Source organism: Thermobia domestica, chromosome 3, assembly GCF_964235325.1.
Source record: "Thermobia domestica chromosome 3, izTheDome1.hap1.1, whole genome shotgun sequence".
NCBI classification, from domain to species: domain Eukaryota; kingdom Metazoa; phylum Arthropoda; class Insecta; order Zygentoma; family Lepismatidae; genus Thermobia; species Thermobia domestica.
In genome coordinates this window covers 43,775,928-43,803,870 of record NC_137456.1, presented here as the reverse complement: position 1 = coordinate 43,803,870, position 27,943 = coordinate 43,775,928, and the positions used below count along the sequence as shown (strand labels likewise).

General features: G+C 33.5%; 1 protein-coding gene across 1 annotated transcript in view; it reads right to left on the bottom strand.

Moving 5' to 3' along the window:
• The window catches only part of LOC145680335 (fatty acid synthase-like), a 114,362-nt gene that overhangs the window by 29,802 nt on the left and 56,617 nt on the right, over positions 1-27,943 (bottom strand). The window contains exons 17-24 of the mRNA XM_081750722.1: positions 27,417-27,593; positions 20,369-20,709; positions 16,925-17,230; positions 13,989-14,188; positions 7,712-7,960; positions 5,896-6,010; positions 2,502-2,678; positions 121-300 (exon numbers count right to left, since the gene is read on the bottom strand). Of these exons, the coding sequence (XP_081606848.1) occupies positions 121-300; positions 2,502-2,678; positions 5,896-6,010; positions 7,712-7,960; positions 13,989-14,188; positions 16,925-17,230; positions 20,369-20,709; positions 27,417-27,593 (1,745 nt within the window). The remainder of the gene's footprint in view (positions 1-120; positions 301-2,501; positions 2,679-5,895; positions 6,011-7,711; positions 7,961-13,988; positions 14,189-16,924; positions 17,231-20,368; positions 20,710-27,416; positions 27,594-27,943) is intronic.

The following is a 27,943-nucleotide window of genomic DNA, read 5'->3' as shown; positions in this document are numbered from 1 at the left end:
AGTCATCTCCCCTAAAGTCTATTCACATCATTGCAACCAGATAGGACCTTTAAGTTATCCAACATGTATGCTATGGCAACTGTTATCCTGAATTAACCTGAAATAGACCTTTTTTCTTACCTGTGGGAATCGTTTCATCAAGAATTCCTTCTTTTCCTTGGTGCTGACAGTTGTATATACAGTGCATCCCATGTGAAGCGCTATGGTAATTGCAGAAATACCAATTCCTCCACTGCCGGCATGGATTAATATTTTTTCCCCTGGTTTAATTTTGCCTCGCATGACCAAAGCGTAGTATACCTATTAAGAAAAGAAAATAATAATTAATCAAGAAATCGATAATATCTAATTAGTCACACGAATTGGATCAAATGAAAACAAAGGATGTTAACGTGGAATTTACGTATAATATCCATAAATATAGAGGAATCGCTGTTTCTTCCTTTCTTCTTCACTTCGCACGCTGATATAACTAGAATATTTTATTAATAACTCTGACATTAAGCAGTAGTAAAAATCGGCACATTATTATTAAAAAGAACTTTACCTAATTTATACAAAGAGGTTAAAAATAAATATTTAGAGCTTTTGTTCCGAAATTGGAAGGCTCTGAGCTCGAATTTCACAGTCTACCATCTTTACTGAAATTCAATCTCAGTCGGCTTACGACAGTGTGCAAATTAAAATATTTTTACGGAGATGAAAAATGTATTTCAGTAGAAAATGTCAACATATGTAGCATATATATATATATATATATATATATATATATATATATATATATATATATATATATATATATTCCAGTAATAAACTCATTTGGTTATAGAGAGGAATATAAATTCGCTGTGGAATATTATATATGACTTCTACCTACGAATGGAACTTTCTAGACTCGAACATTGGGGAAAAGATTTATGCTCCGGTTATTTATTGTACTGAGGAAGGTCCAAATGCTGCTCAGGGGTTCATTTAAGCTCAGTCAAGTGGATGGCTAGGAACATCTGTGATAAAAGCTGTCTAAACCTGGTGAACCTACCACATTCACTGTATCGAATTCATAGAGACGTGGAGCCTTACTTCCATATCGTAAGCTACATTTGCCTAATGGAGGCTTACTTTCGGAGGGAGTATACTATGGGACTTACCTTTATCCTTACAGAAAGAGTGTGCTAGGTGGCTTATCTTTATTTTTAAAGAGAAAATACGCTATGTGGCACCTTCAATATTTTAAAAGGGAAATACTGTATGAGACTTATCTTTACCTTTACAGGGAAAATATGCTATTAATTTTCGCTTTCCATAACAGCAAGAATAGAATATGTAGATCACTTTTACAGAGAGAATGAGACTACAAGGCTACGGACATGTAATGTTACGGAATAATGGCACATGTCTATATATTGAATATATGTTGCTATGCTAGACTCTGTGCAAACAAATCAAGTTGGATTACAAAAAAAAACTGAGTTTTACGTCCCACGGTTGTGCCAGTTAGGCTAAAAGAGACGGTGTGGGAGGAAACGGGAGAACCCCGAGAAAACCCACGTACACGGTGTTTGTCCACCACAAAGTTCATTTGGCGCTGTTGGATTGCAATCGGATCGAGGTAGATTAAGTCTCAAAAAATCTCTTATGTTCTCTCATGTAGTGCAAACTCTTTCTCTCATTATGTTAATATGATTCTATGAGGATTAGTTGAAGCACAATTAGTAACAGATACTCTATTGTGGGATTCGGAAGTAAAAAGTAATAAATATCTCTTGAGTAAATAGTGTATTTATGTTTGGTTTTGTACAGATGCTTAAGCCTAACTCAGAACTTAGGAACGTACCCTTATGAACATTGAAGTACTAAGTTGTGAATATAAGTTAAGAACAATTATGGTACAGTTATAGTTTACACGTTCCTCCACTCTCTCATGCTGTTAGTACATAGATATTCTAATATTGGTGCAAATTGAATTTATTATAAATTTTACAGATTTCTAATCCCTACCCTAGTAACAGAGACAACTTGCAAACCGCTTGCTTTAAGTTTGCATTGGAAGTCGGCAAGCTTGCATCCGGCTTGATCGGAAAGCGAGGAAGCATGCCGCAAGTTGGATTCCAGTAACAAAGTTACATGGGGGCAACCTTGCATTCAACGTTTCATTCAAGCTTGACGCACACGTTTTATACTGGAGGCAAGTCAATAGCCAGTGAATGGCCAGTGATGCTATGACGTTCTGCGAAGGGTCTAAAGCATCGCTTGCAAGTACAACAAAAGGCAAATTGTTTGAAAGCACGTGTTAAAAGGACAAGCGCAGAAAGCCAAAAGCCTAGCACGCACCAACTGACCGTAAGCTTTCTTGGGTAGAAATTGTCTGATGACAGCACTCAAGTTGTCATCTTTAGCTATGTTACAGATTTCCGACAAGCTATATTTTGTCTCCAATGTTCAGAATTTATTTGGCTTTAAGCTAAACTAGACAGACATTTGTAGTACAGCTTGATACCTACCGTTGCGTAGACACAAGGAACCGTGGCAGCCTCTTCTAACGACCAATTATCTGGAACATCCCATGTAAAGTATCGATGTATCTCGACTGTTGTCGCCAATCCTTTCGTGCCTTTCATTCCCATAATTCGTTTCCCATTTATGTCTCGACCAGAGTATTCAAGACCCAGAACACAATCCTAGAGTGAGACAAGAGAAAAAAAATCAAATTACTTATATCAATCAAAGCGCCCATTTGTGTGATCTATAAAAGAACCCAAAAGTTGTTCGGGTCTATTTTTCAAAATTTAGATGATAACCTCAAAAAACTGCCAAGTTATTTTGTCAAATATTCAGAAGCACCCCAAGGCTGTTTTACAATTAGGAGTAAGAAAATTTAATGTTCTAAAACCCAAAATGATGTACACTAAGTTATCTCTCTATATATATAGTGTTATTTAGCTCTGAGAACTGAAGTAATAATAATAGTAATAGTAATAATAATAATGATAATTGTTTATTTTACTTTACATAGTTAATAAGACATCACCTGCCTTCGATTGGAAATCAGAGCATTCAGAGTACGGCTTATATTTCTTGGAGGCTCGTCACAATAGCTAGCAAAGACCTATTGCTTTAGTAACTTTCAAGTGTAAACAAGCCTTGCTCCGAGGAATACATATTCAAGAACACGACAGTTAAACTTACAGAATGTGTAAAAGCAAACCAATTCAACACGAAAACAACAATAATGAATTTCAATGAAGGAAAACTTAACTCTCTAAATATGCATCAAATACGTATAGAAGGGGACTCATGCAAGTATCTGACTCTTGTAAAGTTTTAGGATTAAAAATAGATAAATACCGCCTTATGCAGATTTGTTTTGACATATGATTAGTGTCATACTAAAGAGCTGACTACTGCAGAAAACATATGTTAGTCTAACTCTTTAGTATGTCACTAATCACACGTCAAAACGACTCTGCATAAGGTCCATAGACTCTTGTTAACCTGAGGTGAACATGTGAATGATTTGTTGAGGAAACTAAGCGTGAGTTAAAAATATACAAAAAGGGTCTTATGCAGAGTCGTTCTGACGCACGATTGGTGCCATACTAAAGGGTTCGACTAACATATGTTTCTTGCAGTAGTCCGTCATTTAGTATGACACTAATCATACATCAAAACGACTGTGCATAAGGCGGATAGACTCTAAGTTAACCTGAGGTGAACGTGTGAATGATTTGTTGAGGAAACTAAGCGTGAAAGTCTATATTATACGTAAACTTAGTAAGATCCTAACTACGGAAACACTGAAAACAATTTATTTCGGCTTGATTCAGTCAATTCTATCTTACGGAATCATTTTCTGAGGTAATACTAGTCATGCTATAAAGGTATTTACAATTGAAGAAGAAAGTGTTACGAATAATGCTATCAGTTCCGTTTCACACACCAAGTAGACCACTGTTTCAGAAACTTAAAATATTGCCATTGCCGTGTATATACATTCTCGAAACAATATCACTCATACATATAAATAAAAGAAACTTCCAACTCAATTCGGACCTACGCTAATACAACCAATCATATTCATATACAAAATTTCCGTCTAACAAAAACTCAAAATTCGTTACACCACATAGGAATAAAACTTTATAATGAATTGCCAGATTCTGTCAAACAAGTGCCAAACTTACAGTTTAAAAGACACCTCAAGTTGCTGTTACATAAACATCTTTTCTATAGTTTAGATGAATGTCTTCAGTGTGATCTTTCTCTATAATATAAAGATTTGCTTGAATGTTGAAATATATAAAACAGGGTACAACTTATATTTAAAAAAAAACTTTTAGTTTAGTTTCATTGTTACGTATATATTTTATATTATTATTATTATTATTATTATTATTATTATTATTATTATTATTATTATTATTATTATTATTATTATTATTATTATTATTATTATTATTATTGCATTAGCGTTATCATATCTTAGATTTGTTAGATATTCCAGTTTAAACTGGTGTTGAGCTGTATCTGGAATTATGTTCATAAATAAATAAATAAATAAATAAATAAATAAATAAATAAATAAATAAATAAAAATAACTAGAATGTATCTCTTGACGAGGCCATGAACGCAGAGTTCTTGCGGCGGAAAATGAAATAAATACATAAATAAATAAACCAACACGTGTTCATCAGATTATGATAATTTAGGATTTCTTGAACTGCTCTGTGCTTCGTGTGTGGGTGCCTGAGATATATTCAAATTCGTTGAAACTCGAAAATATCTTTTACAGTCTTTGATACTTGAAGCAACATTAGCAGGAACTAAATTCAATTACTTTCTCAGTAAGAATAACAGGTGTTTCTCATGGCTTATCTTAAGCGAACACAATTTTTAATTTTTTGTGTTTAAGAAAAATTAGAGGGAGAAAACAAGTTTGAGGGTCAAAACATATATATGCCCATAGGTTACACATGTTCAGTGCTACTCAGAAACAATTCACTAAGAAAATATTAGTTTGTTTTCATTTACATTAATTAAGCTTAAGGAAACTAGTTCTCCACCAATAATATATCAATAATCTCCCATTAAATTCTAACTCTTGGCACATTTGACTAAAAATTCAATAACTACGAAAGCAATAACATTCTTACTCCATCTTGTAGTTTTGCATAGTCAGCGGCAGATGTGCACCCAGAAATTTTTGTTGAGAGAGGTCCATGCTTTTGGGGGGAGGGGCGAGGTCCAATACTATAAGCCACTACGTCAATGTAATATTGAATGGGGATTATTCTGCACTCAAAAAGATGATAAGCAATTGTAAAATGCTTCCGTCTATATTTTCAGAAACAAATTAATAGAACTAGATAGTTTTTATAAGAGAAAAAGTACAAGTAAAGTGTAAGATCAAATTTTCATGCTACGTCAATCATTTCCCTGTTAAACAGGTATAGTTTTATTAAGAAAGTGTCACAAATATATGTTGAGTTAGGAAGTTGGGGGAGAAAGCATGAACCTGGTGTACCCTTCCCGTAGGAGCGCCTCTGGTCAGCGGCATACACATACTTTGCAGAAATATGATGGTGTCAAACTGAAAATTTCTAGCCAAGAAAAAGGAATCCGCATCACGGTAGTCAATCTCCGTAAGTGGCAAATCACCGATTCTTTATTTCTCCTTGTAAATTGATTTTCCAGCTAATGGTGGCTTTTAGAAGTTACCATTAAAATATAGTTAACCAATCACTGCAGTTCCTCTGAATCTTTTGCAATCATATAATGCAAAGAGGGGGGCGGGGGCATGTGCTAAAATCGTGATTCAAATTAAATTTTGGTTGACCGCGATTTGTTCAAGAGTACACGAAGTCTAGAATCTTGATTAAAGTTTGTAGTCAACTTACTTGTCCTGGGTCTCCTGGTATTGAATCTATTGCAAGTTTTCCAGTTGCTAACATCACATCACGGAAGTTCAAAGCGGAATAATACACGTGGCATAAATCAGTAGGATTCTTTGGCCTAAGAGAAAGGGAAAAATAGTTAAATTTTACCTCAGTAATTACAGTAACAACCCACAGTACAAAATTATTCATTTTGTTACAAAAATGAAGTGAAAAGTAATTACATTCAATACTTCCAAGCTATGGTAAGTATGGAAAATTTCATGGAACAAGTCTGTTAGCCAATAGGTATCGTAGTAAAAACGGTGAGATATAGTGAGAAATTGTTTCCTGATGAACTTTCTGAGACTAGATTTCACCTGTGCTCTTATCTCTATCATTTTTGGATTTCCGTAGTATTCAAGTGTATCACAGTTTCACAAATTAAAGCGGATTCCACTTTTTTATATTGGCGTACGTGAGATAACATAACGCAAAATTAATAGATCCCTCACTTCAACATGCATCACGCTAAATCTATAGCAAATAATGAGAGTAAAGCAAACACTATCGATGCAATAAAGTTTATTATTATTATTATTATTATTATTATTGAAACCAGTGCTTAAAATGAACCAAACGCGCTGAAACTACAAGTTCTGGAGAACCAGTTTCTGTAGGAGCTGATTTGCTGGACTGCTAAAGCATGATACTATGTAATCACTATTACAGAGAATATTGTTAGCATTAACATTATTTATCCTAAAATAATATTTACTACCAACAGAATACAATGTAAGTTAGCTTATTTTCATCAAATAGGTGTTCATTCCTTACCACGATTACCATGTACCTCACAGTATTTCCTATATTCCATAAATTTTAATGTATTTTTTTTTACTGAAAAGGAGAATAGCGCAAGCTTTACTTTGAATAACTGAAGAAATCCAAAGGTTCATTGTTTCAGAAACAAAACTATGTATTAACAAGTATTAAGATATTTTTCTTCTTTTCTTATGAAGTTTTAAGTCGCACGTTTTTAAACATCTATTCCAGTTCTTTGTTTTGTTTTTAGAGCGTAATGTCTTTTTACAACATCAAAGCTAAATAAAAGAAGGATCTACAGTTTAAATGGCATTTGGTACAAAACAAAATCACAGTTGGGGATGGAATTCGGATTTCCCACACAAAAGACGAGAATTTTTAATCATTTACGGTAACTGCGAGGGATAATTAGTCTAGCTATTACAGTGCCGATATGACTTCCAGATTTGTATTTTCAGGAACCAGACTTCACAAAAAAGATCTTAGAATTTCCATATATGAAAGATCTCAGAATTCCTGTATATGAGAGATTTCGTACCGATATGTGAATGGTTTCGTATCTATACGAAAAGTTTCGCATCTTTATATGAAGGATTTCACACCTATATGAAGGGATTCTTACTTATATACGAAAGGTTTCATACCTACATATTAAAGATTTCGTACCTTTATATGAGAAATTTCATGCCTATACTTGAAATTTCGTCCCTACGTATGAAAGGTTTCGTACCTATGTATGAAATATTTTGTTTATATATTAAAGGTTTCGTACATATACATTAAAGGTTTCGTTACCTATATATGAAAGGTTTCGCACCTAAATATGAAAAGTTTTATATCTATATGTGTAAGATTTCGTAACTTTATATGAGAAATTTCGTACCTATGTATGAAATATTTTGTTTATATATTAAAGGTTTCGTACATATACATTAAAGGTTTCGTGCCTATATATGAAATATTTCGCACCTACATATATAAAAGGTTTCATATCTACACATAAAAGATTTCGCACCTGAGGCAGCTTAGAGGACTTTCAATCCAGCGAATGCTAGAAAGGTCTCCTCTTATCAGCGTGTTAGCGTAAGCGTGTTCCACTTTCAGAGAAGCCACATTAGAAATTTCTTCCAGTCGTAGATGACGGAAGCTCCCCCATCGATCGTCCTGGTACACATTCATAACCAAATCCTTGTTCAGTTGTTCAACATAAAATGAATTCTTCAAACAAAATTCTGGTGCATTTCTACTTCGGATAAACATACACCTACAGAAAAAAAAGAAAGTAAAACAATTCAGGTATTAATGCTACTGTAAACTAACTAGGCAGGCAACATTATGTTTCCATTAAACTATGTAAATTACAAAATAAACACATGTACGAAGTATAATAAAACAAAATCTAATAAATGAAGTTTTCGGAATTCTCCCTTTCTCTTTAAAATAATAAAGTGACAGGAAAGTACATTTACAGCGCATATTATTAAAATAAGGAAGTTTAACTTAAGCTTGTTATAAAATTTATCCAAGCTTAACTTAAGCCCATATAAAATTATCCTTGCATAACTTAAGCTTTATATAAAACTTATCTGAACTTCACTTAAGCTTCATTTAAAAGTTATTAAAGGATAACGTTAGGTTCATATAAAAATTACTCAAGCTTCTGCTTCATATAAAAATTACCCGGGCACAACTCAAGCTTCATATAAAATTATCTGAACTTAACTTAAGCTTCATATAAAAATTGCCCGAGTATAACTTAAGCTTCATATAAAGTTATATTAGCATAACTTAAGCTTTATATAAAAAATACCTGAACTTCACTTAAGCTTCATTTAAAAATCATTCGAGCATAACATATGCTTCATATAAAAATTATTCGAGTATAATATAAGCTTCATATAAAAATATTCAAGCTTAAGCTTCATATAAAAATTACCCGAACATAAGTTAAGCTTTATATAAAATTATCCGAACTTAAATTAAGCTTCATATAAAAATTGCCCAGGCATAACTTAAACTTCATATAAAATTATTCGAGCATAACAAAACTTCATATAAAAATTATTCGAGTATAATATAAGCTTCATATAAAAATATTCAAGCTTAAACTTCAAATAAAAATTACCCGGCCATAACTTAAGCTTCATATAAAATTATCCGAACTTAAGCTTCATATAAAAATTACCCGAGCATAACTTAAGCTTTATATAAAATTATCCTAGCACAACTTAAGCTTCATATAAAAGTTACCTGAACTTCACTTAAGCTTCATTTAAAAATTATTCGAGCATAATATAAACTTAATATAAAAATTATTCGAGCATAACATAAGCTTCATATAAAAATTATTCCAGGTTAAGCTTCATACAAAAATTACCCGGGCATAACTTAAGCTTAATATAAAATTATCCGAACTTAAGCTTTATGTAAAACGTATCCAAACTTTTATATCCTGCCGGTGCTAAGTTAAAACCTAAGTAAGATATTAGGTGATGCTTAGAAATACAGTAGAACGGTCACATTTCTCAATGCGAAACAGAATATTTCTAATAAACTAGTGGCCAGTACAGAATCAACATATTAAATTCTACATGGTGAATTCTTTGTCTGCTTGTGACTCTTTTTAGTATTGTCTCAGATGAAGAATGTAGCACGTTACATTCGGAAATTAGTCAGCTCATTTTATGTACTAGATCCTTATTTGTAAGTGAAATTTCGTTTTTAATTTAACATTAATCGAAAAGACAAGATGAAATATGAGGGATTTATACACTATTTTCTCCTTTTTAAGAAGTAACTTTCATTCTGGTCGTGGCCGACGATTTTGCTACATCTTATAAAATAATTAAGCATGTAACACACATATATAATTAAATATTGTGGTCCCAGTTTGATTAAAATTACTTTGATAACCACCAAAACTTATCACGATAGTTATTTCAATAAATTAAACTATTTTTGTTAGGTTTAATCTTCGTATTTTTTTAGACCTACAATGCACAATTTCTTTGTTTTCTGTGAAAAAATAGTTTTGCAATTAAAAACAAAATTGGGTAACGGAAGTACCGGTACGCTTAATAGTATCATCCATGAGGGAACTGTGGTGGAACTTGGAACGTTTCCAATCTAGTTCAACAAGCATTAGCAAATACATACCGTTATGTAGGAAAGCACAGATTATTTACCACTATGACCTATATCTGTCCCACTATTCATTGTTGGGTTAATACTTATTCATTTTGCAGAAATTAAAAATACACTTCAATCACTTATGGCTTCCTCACTTATTATATCTTTAACAGCATGGATAAAACAAGTTTAAACAAGTCTGGCCACAAGATTTGTTATCATAAGGTACCGGACTATTGTCCTTGTTGTCCCATAACTTAATATACATAAAAATTATCGTTGCAAGCATACTAAATGTTGCCAGTACTATATTGGGGAACTATATGTATGCTTCAACTTCCAGAAGTTTCTCTATAGGAGATGAAAATTCGTTATGAATATTTTTGTATTAAATTTAATTATAAGTTTCCACAATACATTTCCTGTACTTTCTTTGTTTTCTCACTCTATTTGTAAACACAAATTATTATTTAACTCATCTTTTATGAACACAAATTATTATTTAATGCTATTTTTATGAGCACAAATTACTATTCTACTTTTATGAACACAATATTATTATTTAATTCTACTTTTATGAACACAAACTATTATTTGATTCTACTTTTATGATCATATTTTTTATTTAATTCTACTTTTATGATCGTAGTTTTTTATTTAATTCTACCTTTACGATCATAAATTACTATTTAATTCTACTTTTATGATCATAAATTATTATTTAATTCTACTTTTATGATCATAAATTATTATTTAATTTTACTTTTATGATCATAAATTATTATTTAGTTCTACTTTTATGATCATAAATTATTACTTAATTCTACTTTTACGGTCATAAATTATTATTTAATTCTACTTTTATGATCATAAATTATTATTTAATTCTACTTTTATGATCATAAATTATTATTTAATTCTACTTTTATGATCATAAATTATTATTTAATTCTACTTTTATGATCATAAATTATTACTTAATTCTACTTTTACGGTCATAAATTATTATTTAATTCTACTTTTATGATCATAAATTATTATTTAATTCTACTTTTATTATCATAAATTATTATTTAATTCTATTTTTATGAGCATAAATTATTATTTAATTCTACTTTTATGATCATAAATTATTATTTAATTCTACTTTTATGATCATAAATTTTTATTTAATTCTACTTTTATGATCATAAATTATTATTTAATTCTACTTTTATTATCATAAATTATTATTTAATTCTACTTTTATGGTCATAAATTATTATTTAATTCTCTTTTATTATCATAAATTATTATTTAATTCTATTTTTATGATCATAAATTATTATTTAATTCTACTTTTATGATCATAAATTATTATTTAATTCTACTTTTATGATCATAAATTTTTATTTAATTCTTCTTTTATGAACACAAATTATTATTTAATTCTACTTTTATGAACACAAAATTATACGCACATTTTTTAAAATTTTTTGTAGAATGTTTATCTGTTCAATAAAACTTACATATATCATACTATAATCAAACGTTCACTTCCAGCAAAACGATCTCTAGAGGAGTGATAACAGAATGGAAGTGTAAAAGTTAATATGAAAGTATACGTTAGAGCTAGAAGAGATGCTGCATGCGCAAGTGAAGGAGGCGGATTGATTCCTTGTATTAGAAAGCTAAGTGATGTGTTCACAAAGGGAGTTCGCACACTCCATTCACACAATGAAAATAGAGTTTATCAGAATTAAATACAGCGTGTCTTAAAAGTCCCCTGACATAGGGTAACTCTGTTATTATCAGAATTACAACAAAATGTAAGAGTTAAAACCGTCTCCAAATATGATTTTTTTTAATCTAAAGTGAAGAAATTTTTTAAATCGGACGAGCAGTTTGGGCTGTACACTCTTTACGCACCTTTTATGTTAAATGAAAATCCAACGTTGCCATTTATCTGGACCCACAACATAAAGTGAATGGGGGCATATTTGAAATGGGGGCTGGCCATCGACACGTTAGCATAAAAGACAGTAAGTTCATTCACTTATGTTATGGGTCCAGATAAATGGCAACGTTGCATTTTCATTTAACATTGGGCGCGTAAAGAGTGTACAGCCCAAACGGCTCGTCCGATTAAAAAAAAAATTCTTTCAATTTTAGATTGAAAACATCATATTTGGAGACGGTTTCCCTCTTACATTTTCTTGTAGCTCTAATAATAATAGAGTTATCCTTTATCGTGTGTAAAGTACAAAAAAATAAGTGCTCAAATATTTAAAAATGATGTGTAAGGCTATATATATATATATATATATATATATATGTGTGTGTGTGTGTGTGTGTTTATCATTCATCTTGCATTGTCTTGCGATGTTTGTCTTTCAGCCATGTGCACCAACGAAGTTTAAACGAGCGTTCATTCAAACGCGTTCAACATTAAAACTTTCAAGGTTAAACGTGGTTCCAGGACTTCCGCTGCACCATTAAAATGTCGAAGTTCAGTACATCGCACTTAAGTAAACTTCGGTCAATTTGTAAAATCCACTCTGATTGGTTGTCGTTTTTGTCTCTAATCTTCGTTTAACAAAGTAACAAATGAAGAAAGCATACCGCGTGCCGGTCTTTTCGACTTTCGAGATTGTGTGTATAGAGTTGTGAGTAGTCTAATTTCAGCGATCGTAATTGTGATGGAAAAAATAAAGAAACCACGAGCAAAAAGTGTTTCCGAACACGAGAAATGTATTGTAATTTTATTAGTGGAAAAATACAAAGACATTATTGAATGTAAACAGACTGACTTGGATCAACGAAGTTTAAACCCCCAAATTCGACCATTCAAGCTAAAACCAAGTTTATCCACCATTTGGCTTAACCTTGAACGTTGTTGATGGAACAGACATTTTCACAGAGCTTGGTTGTGACCCACGTTCAACAGTTGAACTTCGTTGGTGCACACGGCCATTTATCGTTCATCGTTAAAATTAGATATGCATTTTGCAAGAGCCTGTGGCGATTGCAACTCTTCTAATCGGCATTACTACGAACTGAAAAGAAAAGGTAATCATGTATGATTTAGTAGTACTACTCGTTATTTTGTTTGTAAACAAATAAACAAACCTCTTCTACATAACTCTTATTAATTCAGTTCTATTAGGTTTGCAATCATGCTGGAAATTACTATCAATGGCATGATATTACTTCTTTCTTCCTCCCTAAGTATAGGCAAATTTCACCTACTCTATATGAGAGAAAGCATTAAAAAGCATTTGCGAAAAAATTCATTACCACTAAACTTACAATAAAATTTTGTACAAGAATTACTAGTCTTTAATAATATGAGAGCTGTACAGAAAGTACTAGACGTTTTGGTCTATCAGGTATTGGGTGGGGCTAGAGTAACCATCTTGGTGTCACAACGTTGCCACACTCAGTACGCATCCAGTTGTGGTAAGGTGATGACTGTGACGCTCTTACTATGCTTTCTGTGACATGTTATAATGTGCTCTGCAATAGAAAATCCCGCCCCCTGTGAGGTACGTTCTGTGATTAACTTTTTGTTGGTGAACAACCGCAAGTCAATTGAAATCCATCAAACAAGCGCCGGGGAAAACTTAGCGCGAACGTGTTGTTTTTTCACGACAACGCACGTTCCACGCACGGCCAAGCGTACCCGAGAGCTCTTGAATGGTTTTGGATGGCAGGTGTTCAATCACTCACCATACAGCCCGAGTTTGGCTCCAAGCGACTGCCAACTCTTCCCAGCGATGAAGACAGCTTGCTACGCAACGCTTTGATATTGACGTCGAACTCCATGCTGGTGTAAGCCAGTAGTTGACATCGCAGGCGACAGATTTCTACCGCGACAGTATTGAAAAACTTATGCCACGGCATGATAAGTGCCTCAATTTGAATGGTGATTTTGTGGTAAAATAGCTTAAGAGTGTACCTTTTAAATATATATATATATAGTACAAATTGGTTTGTTCATTCTGTTACATTTTTTTATTTCAGAATATCTGCTACTTTCTGGACAGCCCTTGTATATAAAATATTCTATTATATGTTTCTAAGTGTTAAATATTTCACCTAAAAATTACTTTCGCTTACCATTTGTTGCCTTATTCGCTATTTCTCCTTAATTTCTTAAGCTCATATTTTCTTTATCAACTCACCTGATATTTTCGCCACCAGGTTCTCTTCGAAGGCAATTTATCATCCCAATAATACCACTTGTCTCCCAGCCTTGTGCTACAACAATTAGTTTCTTCTTTTCACTTTCGCTTTTGATTATTGTTGCCTTCAAGTCCTCCACCCACGAATAATCTTTCTCACTTATCTTTACTACATAGGGTTCACTACCATTTTGCACAACCTTCAAAGAAATATCAAAAGAATCAGTATTCTCGATACTTTATTTTTAATATATTTTACAAGCATTTTGCGAAAAAGAATTTTCTTATAACGGAATGTCAAAAATTATTCAAGAGTAGAGAGTAGAGTAGGATATTATGTAGGTGCGTCAACGGCGCGGTTTTTTTTTTTTTTTCACCCATGCAGAGACATAACAAACACAAGAATAAATTATGGCAAAAACAACAATAATAAAACTAGAAATAAGTTAATTAAAATACGAGAGGAAAAACCCAACCAGACACGAGTTAAAATTAAATTGCATGCAAAACGTCAAGCTCTCTTAAGAGCAGCAGCAATCCAGGGAGCAAACGAGTGTCGTCACCTGGGAGCAAGTTCAGGTCTTCAGGAAGCTTGTATCGTTGTCGATGTCGAGCCAGAGCGAGGCTATCGACAAGAAGATGACGAACTGATAAAAGATCCCCACAAAAACTACATTCTGGAACTGCATCTCCACGAAAAAGATATGCATGCGTCAAGTGACTGTGTCTGTTTTTTTCGCAACGAGACTATCGGAAACTAGAGATCCAGACGCCTAAACGTGGTTTAACGGCATGCAATTTGTTGGCACGTGCGTGATCCCATTCCGACTGCCATTGATGTAAAAGAGTGGGGAGTAGAAAGGATCGAACGGTCCAAACATAAGCAATTTGTACAATGTGCACATCTTACAACAACAAACAATGACAACGAGCTTTCCGACAAATTTGTTCCTGCGAATGTTACATTCGCGAAGAAACTAATCTCGGCTGGATGTACAGGATAGTGCAGCCCCTGGACGTGCACTTTTTCGGTCCTTATAAGAACTTTGTCATGTTCGCCACTTACACAATCGTACTTTCCCAAGGGAACGAACATCTGGCACCGTGATAAGTTCTTGAATCTCCAATTGTTTACATTGTATCAGTTCTTTGCTCTTCGTTCCGCAAAAAGGTTCGATTTGTCTTCTACAAAACAGGATACCTGGATATCGAACCGGAAGCATTCCAGACACCCATTCAATACTGCTTCGACACCTTTACCACTGAATTGTGTTATCACTCCTAGTCGATGGCCATTGTAAATGTGCACATACTGCACAAACTGTTTTTGTTTGGATCATTCGATCTTTTCTATTCTCCACATCAACTGTGTGGCTTGAACATGTCATTTGAATCGTTATCTACTTTCCCAAATGCATAGCAGAGACGGAATAAAACGCTTTCTTTCTTGTGCTTGCCATAGGCCCCAATTTACTTTTGAAGTCCCATAACTTTTTCCCTATTGGCGAACTACAGCTAGTAACTTGGTAATTAACTAACTATTTGATGCTCTTAAGGATCTTAGAAGTTTGAAGATATCGACAAGTGGTCGATAGAAGTTTGAAGTAGATATTAGGGAAAACAAAGAAGAACGAAAAATGAAATAAAGTAATTAAGGCAGTGGGAGAGTAGAATGGCATGAGCATATAGAAAGATTGGAACAGAAAAAAATCTGAAGAAAAGCATTGTAGAAAGAAATTAAAGGCAGAGATCGAAAGAGAGTCGAAGGAAAGTGTAAGGTGATACAGTGATGTAGAGAAAAGAGGAACATGTAGAGAAAAGAGGAATAGGTAAGATGAAAGTGATAGCAGAAAAATGGTGGGAAGAAAGGAAAAAGTAGAGGAGCTTAGGGGATTAGATAGGAAAACAAGTTCAAAAATACTTAAGACGTGTTCGATTGTAAGAAATTCGATGTATACAAAAAAGACATTGAAGTAGCAATGAGCTTTACATATTTCAAAAACGAAAGGAGAATGGATGGACCTAGGAGTCAAGAAACAACTTAGAAAACGGCTTCATACAAAGTGCTTTGACGAAGTCAAGGAACACTGCGGTGTAGCCTGAGAAAGAATTGGCCAAGGTTTGTGTTGTGGAAAAGAATTGAAGAGATCTTCATCTGGCAATGAATTGTCAATTGTTAACTATGAGGCGATGATGATGTGACATATACAGGGTGTTTCGAAACAAGACCGACAAAGTTTGGAAGATGATTCTTGACACCAAGATAAGACACAAAGTATAGACCAATCTAGGTGCAGAAATCCGTCATTTTGTAGTTATAGGCTGCCGAAAACATAAAAAAAAAAGAACTTGAAAGGTCCAAAGCTCCAATACTATGAAATCTACCGTAGTCGGGTCAAAACTTCATTTAGGAACTAGTATGGATCCTATCCAAATATTCATGTTTCAGAATCCTACGGTACTTCCGCAACAATTCTTACAGAGGGAGTTTGGCTACGGGCATATAATGTGAAGTACTCACCAACTACCTCTATAAAAATTGTTGCGGAAGTACGCAGGATTCTGAAACTTGAATATTTGGATACGATACAAACTAGTTCCTAAGTGAAGTTTGACCCGACTATGGTAGGTCCCATAGTATTGGAGTTATGAGCCTTTAAAGATCATTTTTTTCATGTTTTCGGCAGCCTAAAACTCCGAAAGGACGGATTTCTGCACCCTGGTTGGTCGATACTTTTTATTTTATCTTGGTGTCAGGAATCACCTCCCAAACGTTGTCATGTTGTTTTGAAATACCCTATGTATAAAATAGTAAAGACTTTCCTGACTTTAAAATAATTAAAAGACCGCTCTAATTCTACAAGATATGTTCTAACATAGATTAAAGACTACAAAATAAAATAGACTTACAAAAAGTGTGTATGAAAATATTTTACCTTTCTCAGCAGGTAGAACGCTTGTCCATCAGCCAAAAGTTTGCTCGCGATTTCTAATCCCATCTTCTTAATTGTACCATCATGTGTGGTTTCCACTTCATGTAGGAGTAAAAATCCTTCTTTCAAAGAAGATATCACTTTCTGCAACAAATCGATTTGTTTCATCATATTTGATCCTATCACTAAATTGCTGTTCAGCTCCAAAGGACCATTATTCAATTTTTTCTCCACCAATTTTATCTTCAGCTTCCGAAGTGTATCTGAATTATGAGCCTTGTAAGAGTTAGTGATAACAGTGACATCCGCCTGGGAAGAGACATACAATTTCAATATTCATACAAAATTAAATAGAAAAAGTGATATTTGTATTAAGATAACGGAGGGGACAAAAAGAAAAAGGGAACTAACCATCTCATATCATAAAAAACTGAAGATGAACTAAGCACAATAAGTTTCTTGACGAGTTGTTAGAACATTCAAACTTCTTAGATTCCATGTGATTTAAAACAAACAGGTAAACAAAGAATAAACTAAAAGAATTCGTTCCAAAATTACATTTAACGGACTGTTGCTAATCATTACACTAAAACAACCATTTAAACCAGTTAAAGAACAACTCTTAACAGTATTTGCTCCAAGTGTTCAATGTGAGCACCATTCGTCACACATCTATTCGGTAGGCGAGGAAGGTCCATAAACTTCCCCCGGGATATGGCACAAAACACATTCAATTTAGGGGAGTCTTGTTGCAACTGTATCATCTCGTGGGGACATGAGTGTTCACATCGCCACTCATAACCGGCTTTAGAGCTTGTAGCAACTGCAAACGATAAGGACGTAATTGTAAGCGTCTCCTTAAAATTCTCTACACAGCTGGTTGCAATGTAAGTATACAGATGCAGTCTTTGCAAAATGTAAAACACAAAAATCTTTCTGCTCACTAGTAGCCATCTTTGCTACTAGCGCATTGTAACGGCAGACAGAAGAAACAGTGCATTCGTATACGTGCGTACAAAACTGTTTGAGTCTCTCTTTCATTTGGTGTATTGCTTATAATTTTAAGTTAATTGTAATAAATACTACAAAGCCCAAAAACCTCGATATTCATTTCGAAACACACTGTGTACTGTGACAAAATTTTAACTGCTTTTCAAATATGATTCTCAGGTCCTTTATAGCGTCTATTTTTCTCTATTTCGACACCATTGACCTCATATTTAATTTTATATATATATATATATATATATATATATATATATATATATATATATATGCTTTCGTATTCGTCATAAGTTTTGCTTTCTTAGTATTGATTTTTGCCCCATGTATTCATCGTATTCAAGCCTTGCTGTAGGAAGTAATTGTCTTATTCGTTATTAACTACTCTAAACAATAATAATAATAATATCTTGTACTAGCACTTCTACGGGACTAACATATCTTTGGAAATGTTAGTAGCATAACTATCTGTCTTCAGGGATAAATAACACTGGTATACAAATTTTGATCAAGGTCGTGCTTATGTTGGTTTTTCGTAGGTTTCTTAATAATTTGCACCCGCTGAACACGAGTATGGCAGTTATTTTCCCGTAATGTCAAAATTTGTGATAATATAAGCATATCAGATTTTATTAAAACAGTAACATATTATACAATTGTATCTTACGAGAACATTGAACTACAAGCATAACACAAACATTGTAGTCGTGCTTCTGTTAATTTTTCATTGGTTTCTTAATGATTTGCACCCGCTGAACACGAGTATGACAGTTACTTTCCCGTAATGTCAAAATGTGTAATGATATAAGCATATTAGATTTTACTCAAACAGTAATATATTATACAATTGTGTCTTATAGGAACATTGAATTACAAGCATAACACAAACATTGTAGTCGTGCTTCTGTTGATTTTTCATTGGTTTCTTAATGATTTGCACCCGCTGAACACGAGTATGACAGTTATTTTCCCCTAATGTCAAAATTTGTAATGATATAAGCATATTAGATTTTACTCAAACAGTAATATATTATACAACTGTGTCTTATAGGAACATTGAATTACAAACATAACACACATTTTGGACATCAACTTTCTGGGTAACAAAAATCTACATAACAATACATAAATACTAAAATATATGAATATTACATTTCTTATAAAAAATATATACAAAAGTACTTGAGATTGGAGGAAAGTGTTCATCAAGTACTGGAATTCCGTAGTCAAAAGTGAAAGTTAGTCGTTCTTTTTCTTTTGTGGGAAACGTTCACTTCGTCATGGACCAACCCCCAAATATAAACACCCATCGTTGCATAGTCCTACCTTTCTTGGTATCTGCTTTCCATTACCTCAATATCCTTATGGAAACGTTCCCCTGCTCTTCGCTAACATCTCCTTAATTCTCCCTAAAGAAATCCAAGTATGAATTAGCATATGTAATTTTAAAGACATTCTACATCCCAATGCTCGATATTGATCAATGAGTGTCTTAACTTGGTGTTCAAACGCTTTACTTCGGTTATGCACAAGAAATCCCGTCACCAATTTATGAAAGGCCTCCCAAGCGTTTCTTTCCAACTCCGTCATTTTTTGTTTAAGTGGAGCACTATTAAGCATGACATGAATCTGAGGCCCTGTGAAAATGCCAGCCAGAACTTTTGCCTCTGATAAAGCTGGAAACATTTGTTTGATACATTGTAGGGCAGGTGAATTGCGACCCAGAGCTTTCACAAATTGTTTTGCCAATCCCAGCTTAATATGTAATGTTGGCATGAGAATCTTCTCCCTGGGCACTAATGCTTGATTTATCATATTATGTGTCCTGGAATAAGCTCCGTTGTTTCAGGCCACACGGTTTGATCATAATGTTGGTTAGTTGTCCGACTGTCCCACAGACATAGAAAGCAGGAATATTTAGTATAACCACTTTGCAACCCAAGAAAAAAACCAATAATTTTGAAATCCCCACACACGTCCCATTGATGTTCCTTATATTTTGTTTTCTCCAAAATCAGCTTCACACTTGAATAACTCTGATTAATCAATTTACAATTTTGCTATGTATCATTAGAATCTATATTCTCTGTTTCGTATTCCGAACAATTATCTTTAATAACAAATGCGCTACCACCTAGCGAGTATCGAAGTAAAAGGACGCAAATTACTCTGCATAAATCAGTATAGGAGAAAAATAAAACATGTTTATATCATTGAAAATATTGACACTACATAAAAATAGGTGCCAGATTCGTGTTCAGAGGGTCAAAATACATAAAAATTCATCAAGAAATAATAATAAGCAAAATTTTGTATACCAGTGTAATAAGCAAAAGGAACACGACAAAAATAAAAAATATGCTTCATTTGCTAAATGTAAATATTTGTATTAATAATAGTAATATTTGTAAGCTTATTATATATTTGAAATTAATATCTACTTACATGAACCATTGGCTCTAGGTTAGCAATTTCTGCAACAACTGGCGCCAACAGCTCTTTACTGTTGAATGCAGTTTCTACGATTTTCAGTTTCTGTCCAGAAATGTTTTCTGCAACAATCTGCAAGATAACTTCGAGTGCTACAGAAATGGCGGAGCTTGTGCTTGTGCTGTTGAATTGTGACATAGAAGTGTTGCTGATGTACGGAATGAACTGGTAGCTTTCTAGTTTCGGTGGTGGTTGCACATTCTGTCGTCGAGGTGCCAAACTGGATTTCATTCCTCGCAGTTCAATGCCTCCTGATTTGATGACAGCGATGTCATCATACATATACACTGGGACGCCTGAAACACAAACGCTAATATGAAGTTTTTTTGGGTCGAAGTCAATCATAAATAAGATTCTACTCACAGCATAAATAGATGAACTCTCTTGGCAATATTATGGCCTACCTATGGCAATTTTCATCTACCAAACTTCAGTTTAACTAGTTCGAACTGTACGATAGTACCTTTTAGGCTTAGAAGAAGAAAAACTCGAGCCCCAGCTTACCTTACGAGCTGCATTCAAAGTATAACACCTCCAATATATTTTCTCAGGACTGGTAACAAATAGAAACGTGCTGTTTGTTTAAAATACGCGAGTACTTGTTGTCAATGCGTGACAAAGATGGCAACATTGCACAGAACTCTAGCGGCAGCCAATGAGAGTGATGACTGTTTATGATACTTACGATACTCATCCTTTTCTCCATTTGCTTGGTATGACACCGCTTGAAATTCATCGCCAGTTGACTAAGATATGGGATTATGGTGTCATGAATGTGTCTAATGCGCGTTCGTGGGTTCGACAGTTCAAAGAAGACAGAACCTCATGTGACAACAAAGGAAGATAATCTCGGCCTCGCACAAGCCGGTCTGAAAACATGATCGAACGAGTGGAGAAAGTTTTTTGGACGATCGCCGAATGATTGTGGAACATGTCGTCTCCAAATTTTTAACAGTTCCGTGGGATCTGTACATATTGTGGTCAGACCGGCTTGTGCGAGCGCGAGGTCGAGATTGTTTTGGCTTGTTGTCACACGAGTTCTGCCTTCTTTGAACTACTGCACCCACAAACGCACATTAGACACATTCATGACACCATCATCACATGTCTCACTCAACTGGTGATGAATTTCAAGCGGTCACACCACACAAATGTAGAAAACGTTGTTCTTGTAATGGAAACGTAGCTATTTTACGAGTACCGTAAGTATCGTAAGTATCATCACTCTCACTGCTGCCACTAGAGTTCTGTGTGGCGTACGGTGTTGCCATCTCTGTCACACATTGACAACAAGTGCTCGCGTATTTTGAAACAAATAGCATGTTTATATCTGTTACCAGTTCTGAGAAAAAAAAAATTGGAGATGTTATAACTTGAATGTACCTCATACTGCAAAGGATCATTATAAATAATATAATAGTCCACAACATAGAAGGTACTACGTTTACATAGTGGTGCAAAAAGAGAAAGAGGAATTAATACATGGCATTTCTTTTATAACTTTTAGAAATTTTGTCGTCGTCTGTATCTAAAAATGACGACAGAATGCCGCTTTTGCCACAAAAAATGAAAGAACTTTACAGAAGTAAATTACATACCCAACTCATAAGTATATTATCTCTTCAAACGATAGACTATAGTTTTGGCTCCTACATGCTACGATCCATCTCCTGAGCCAAATACTAGGTTGTGAAGTGAAAATTTAAGTTAATTAAAGGTAGAAAACTCAACGTGATATCTGTTTTTTTTTTAATTAGTTACAGTTGATTAACACATTTATATTTATTTATTTATTTATTTATTTATTTATTTATTTATTTATTTATTTGCCTGTTTTGCATACAAATGAGAGTATTCTCGAGCACGCATACAGTTGTCAAAATTACAAAATAATTACATATATGGTATAGAAAAAACTTAGATAAAATAATACATGCATAACTATGACTTTTATAAGCTTATACAATCATAATATAATTAACAAAGAAAAAAAAAACTTTTATACATTATCTTCAAAAAACTCATTTACCGAGTAGTAACATTTATCTACTAAGAACTCGTGAAGATCCGATTTAAACATAGAATATGATTTGTTTTGTTTTAGAAAGTCAGGTAACTTATTGAAAATTTTTGTACAGTTAATATATACACTTTTTTGAAAAAACGAGAAATTTTGGGGGATAACATGCAAATTATTAACGAATCGAGTATTGTATTTATGGACGTTACTGTTTTCAATAAATAAGTGTTTGTTACTTACGGTAAACAAGATAACTTTATATAGATACGCACAAGGTAATGGTAATATTTTTTGTCCTCGAAAGATGGGCTTGCAAGAAGATTTTGGTGACAGTCCAAACACAACCCTTAGTGCTTTCTTTTGTAAGCGAAACGTGCTAATACATTCAGTAGAATAACCCCAAAAAATAATACCGTAAGTTATTAAAGAATGGAATTTTGCATAGTACACCGAAACTAAGGCCTCTGTTGTGACATTACCTCTTAATCTACGGAGGCCGAAACAAATACTACTTAATTTTTTGTTGAGCTGAGAAATATGCTCATTCCAAGTTAGTTTCGAACTTATGGTGACACCAAGAAATTTAGTTGAAATAGAAAAGTCGACTTTTTTGTTATTTACCATTACGTAAGGAATAAATTTATTTTGAAGAGGATAATAAAAATTTAGCAAGGAAGTTTTATCATTGTTTAGAACTAACTTATTGTTACTTAACCAGTTACTTAATCGTGAAAAAGCAGTGTTTAGATTATATTCAATATCATGTCGTGAGTTACCTGTAATAATAACATTGGTGTCATCAGCAAATAAAACACATTTATTAGGCAACATTTCATATGTCAAATCATTGATGTAAATAAGAAAGAGCAATGGACCAAGCACTGATCCTTGAGGTACACCAGTTAGTATTGTACCTTTATAACTACTAAACTTACGCATTTCGCCACTATTTTCGTTCGTAATTTGAACTATCTGATACCTATCCTTCAAGTAAGACTCGATCCATTTATTGGCAGTTCCTCTTATACCATAAAAGCTTAATTTTTTGAGTAAGAGATCATGATTTACAGTGTCAAATGCTTTAGTAAGATCAACAAAGAGTCCAATTGCCCATTTTTTATTATTTATTGCATGCATAACAGTACTAAGAAAATCGAAAATCGCAGAATCAGTAGATTTGCCAGTTAAAAACCCATGTTGAGATAATGATATTAGATTATTGGAACGTAAGTAATTCCTTATCCTATTTGACATTACCGTCTCAAAAATTTTTGAAAATACAGATAAAACTGAGATAGGGCGATAATTCTTAATATCGTAACGACTGCCTTTTTTGAACAAGAGAATTACTTTAGCCACTTTTAACCGTTGTGGGAAAATGCCTGATTGAAGGGAAAAATTTATTACATGAGTCAGGTGAGGAGCAATTATCGAAGCAGATTGTTTTATAATAGTGGACGGTACTTCATCAAGACCTGCAGAACTGCTATTTCTCATCTTTCCTATAATTGCTAATATTTCATCAATAGTTACCGGGGTAACAAAAATACATTTTGGATAAGAAGGCATATTTGAAGAACCACTTGTACCAGCTTGGTGGGATAGAGCACCAAGAGCTACCTGAGGAGAAGTTATAAAATAATTATTAAATTTATTTGCGATTTCAGCAGGGTTTGTAATTCTTTTATTGTCAAAAATAACGTGATTCAAATTAGCAATATTACCCTTCTTTGTATGTAGTCCTACCGACTGGTGAATAATATTCCACATAGTTTTAATTTTATTTCTGGAGTTATTAATCATTTTCGAATTATGCATTTGCTTTGCTGTCTTAATAACTTTCTTATATGTTATCTTATATTTTTTAACGTAATTTCTGAATACATCAGAAACATTTGTATCATTAAGCAGTTTAGCATACTTAATTAAATTTCGTTTGGAATTACGAATACCAGTTGTAATCCAACTCTTCTTAATTTTATTACATTTACTAATTGGCATGAGAGGAAAAGCTACATTAAAACAGTGCAAGTATACATCTAAGAAGGAGTTAAATTTTTCGTCCATAGTGGAAGCTGAATAGATTCCATCCCATGTCTCAAGAGCCAACAAATAACAAAAGTAACTAATGTTACTCGGTGAAAATAACCTTTTTTCAATTCTGGTAGTATTTTGCAACACTGGTAAGTTAGTTGATGGAAGCGATAAGCTAACTAATTGCGCATCATGATCTGAATAACCTGGGTTGAATATTTCAAGTTTGTGGTTATGACACTCTCTGCTTACTATTACTTGATCAAGTGCTGATTTTCCAAATCTGGTAGGCGTATTAACAATAGCTTTGAGATTAAATGAAGTTAATAGGTTTTGTAAATCAGTTTTAACTTTAGTGTTAACCATCCAATTTATATTTATGTCACCACACAAAATGATAATACTGTATCTTTTGCACAGATGGTCAAGAAGAAGTTCAAGATTTCTAAAAAATACCCGTAAGTTACCCGAATTAGATCTATAAATACTACATATACACACTTTATGAGCGAGACTTATTGCAACTACTTCAAAGTGAAGTTCCAGATTGAACATCGATACATCAACTTCATCAGCATTTAACTTATTATGAACGAATATACAAACTCCTCCATGAATCAAGTTAACTCTTGAATAATGACTTACCAAATCAAAACCTTTTAATTTTACAGATTTAATATCAGTACAGCTTAACCAATGCTCCGTGATGCAAATAACATGTGCAGTTGACAACACTGTCTCAACTAACACATCCATAAAGTCCAGCTTATTGCCAAGACCCTGCACATTGTGATGAAATACTTTAAGCTGATTTACTTTACAGTGTTTTACTGTATTGATATCTGTACCGGGTTTTAGGTTTCCAATGTTATTCCTGTGTTCAATGATAAAAAATTGTCGTCTCCTACCTTAGTTTCCTTGGTATGTACCAATCTATCCCAATACAACGGTATTGCAATGTTATCTTTACTACACCCCATCTCACACACAAACTTTATTATTTCAGCACAAACATATTTCTTGCCAAACCTATTTAGGTGTAGTCCGTGAGAAGTGTGTAATTTCCTATCAAGCATACCTATGTCCACAACACAAACGTTCTTGAAGTGTTTTGCTAGCTTATATACTTCTTTGTTTACACGCTCCACTTCTTTATTCACATATGACCACCTGGCCAAATCATATCTATGTGGCACTGTAAACACTAAAACATTTGTATGTAATAAGGCCTTTAGTCGCTGTTTTAGGCATAGTAAAAATTCACTTCCTTGATTTTTCGAGATGTCATTAGTACCCGCTAAAAACACTACAACATCATTATGGCCCATTTCTACCGATTCCGAAATAATTCCTTCACTAACCTTATCAAAAGTTGCACCAGGTTTTACAGTACTTATGACTTCGCAGTTTCTGGAGTTGTTGAGATGTACCGCTACACTTCTTCCATGACTGTCCGCATACAAACGTATTTTTCTTGTCTGTTTCCTTTTACTGTACGTCTGAAGCTGACCCTTTTCCTTTATACAATTACTATATACTTTATACTTCTTGATAAACGATTTATTTGCTATGTACCATTGCCAGATCGTTTTAAATAATAATTTTCTCCAATAGCATTACTAATTAATAACATCTAAAAGTTGTAAAATTAATAATATATACAGAGTGAAAAAGTGAATGACTGGATCGGGACGCGAACCCGAAATCTCCAACGTACTGTGCCAATGCATTGACCACTATGCAACCCAGTCCACTTCCCCGAACAACCACACAATCTCTCACTCCTGAAGTCGGTGCACTCTGAAGCGGATTGTGTTGCACAGTATACTGGATATTCCGGGTTCGAGTCTCGGTACAGTCACTCACTTTTTCGCTGTTTATATGTTATTGATTCGCACTTGCAGAGGATTTGATGTGAACGCACTACTTAAAACTGTTCTTGTCTTGTAGAATACACTGAAAGCTTGTTGTGCAGAGTTAGAATTGTGCAGCTAGGCTAGGCCACTAATTCAGTAAACCAATAGGACTAATCTTTGAGTTCTAGAGAATGCATGGGAAACTAAGTTTGGAGGCTGGAGTGAAGGCATAGATTAGAATTAGGAATATCACGTATCCAAAGGCAGAGTAATTATGGTTTCATTACTTATTTATTTGCATACGTTAATTATTATTTCTTCGTTATAACATACTGTTAAAGAGTCTGACATACTAAATATAATACAAAATTTACCATTTTTTTCTTTTGCTTGTTTATTTATAAGCAAAAGGAGATAATGAAATGAAACTTACCACGATCATAGATAATGTTATTCTACAACAGAAAATATGAACCTGAAGAATTTTCAGTGTTGACATCCATAGAGATTACAGTGTTGCCAGAATAACATTGGCCCCAAAATTTAAGTGAAGGAAGCGACCAAAGGAACGAATTCAACTGCATTTTATTACATATCATGTTGTCTTGGGATTCTGTGAACTGTGAACTGAAGTAGTTCATAGGATTCCATAAAAACGTGATACGTATCAAATGCAGTTGAGTTCGTTCCTCTAGTCGCTACCGTAACTTAAATTTTGGGGGAAATGTTATTCTGGCAACACTATAATTTCTATAAATGGCAACACTGAAAATTCTTCAGATTCATATTTTCTGTTGTAGAATAACATTATCTTTGATTGTGTTGAGTTGCATTTCATTATCTCCTTCCACTTATGAAATACAAGCAAAAGAATAATGGTAAATTTTGTATTACTTTTGTATGTCAGGCTCTTAACTTTCTATAGTAATAAGCAGCAGGATCGTTTACAGAGATTACTTAAAGTTGTACTTTACTTAAAATATAGAAAAAAAAGTATAATTACATATTAAGGAGCTATGTTTCAAAGTTTCTAACTTATCTTCAGCTGTCAATAAATAAATTATAGAGAAGAGGTAAATATACTACAACTCACCGTCGCTATGTTCAATCATATCCACAAAGGCTTTGTGCTTCTTTGGACTAATAATTGCCTTCTGTAAACCTGTTGGTAGATACAAATTGCGGGAACTCTTGCTCAAAATGGAGAATTGTAGCATTGTGTCCATGAATGTTATCCAATTGGACGCCCATTCCAGTTTTCCGACTGTACCTAGTTATTGATACAAAAGTAATGTGTGTATATATATATTAAAAACCGTGTTACAGGCAAAAAGTGATCCAACTAAGATAAATTGCATTTTGTTAAAATGTTTCTATAGTTTGACAAAAAATAAAATTCAAGAGGTAATGACAAAATGTTATGTTATATCCCATTAACAATAATGTATACTGTTTTCTTGCTAATGTCATACGCTAAGGTAAAAGTGTTCAGTGCCATGTCGTGGGGGAAGGGGCGAGTGGGACGACGACTCCGGGCGCCGAAGTAAGGGGGCGAAAAATTCGGGAGGAAAAAGAAAAGAAAAAAGAGAGAGGAAAATTACTTGGAATATTGCTAATATG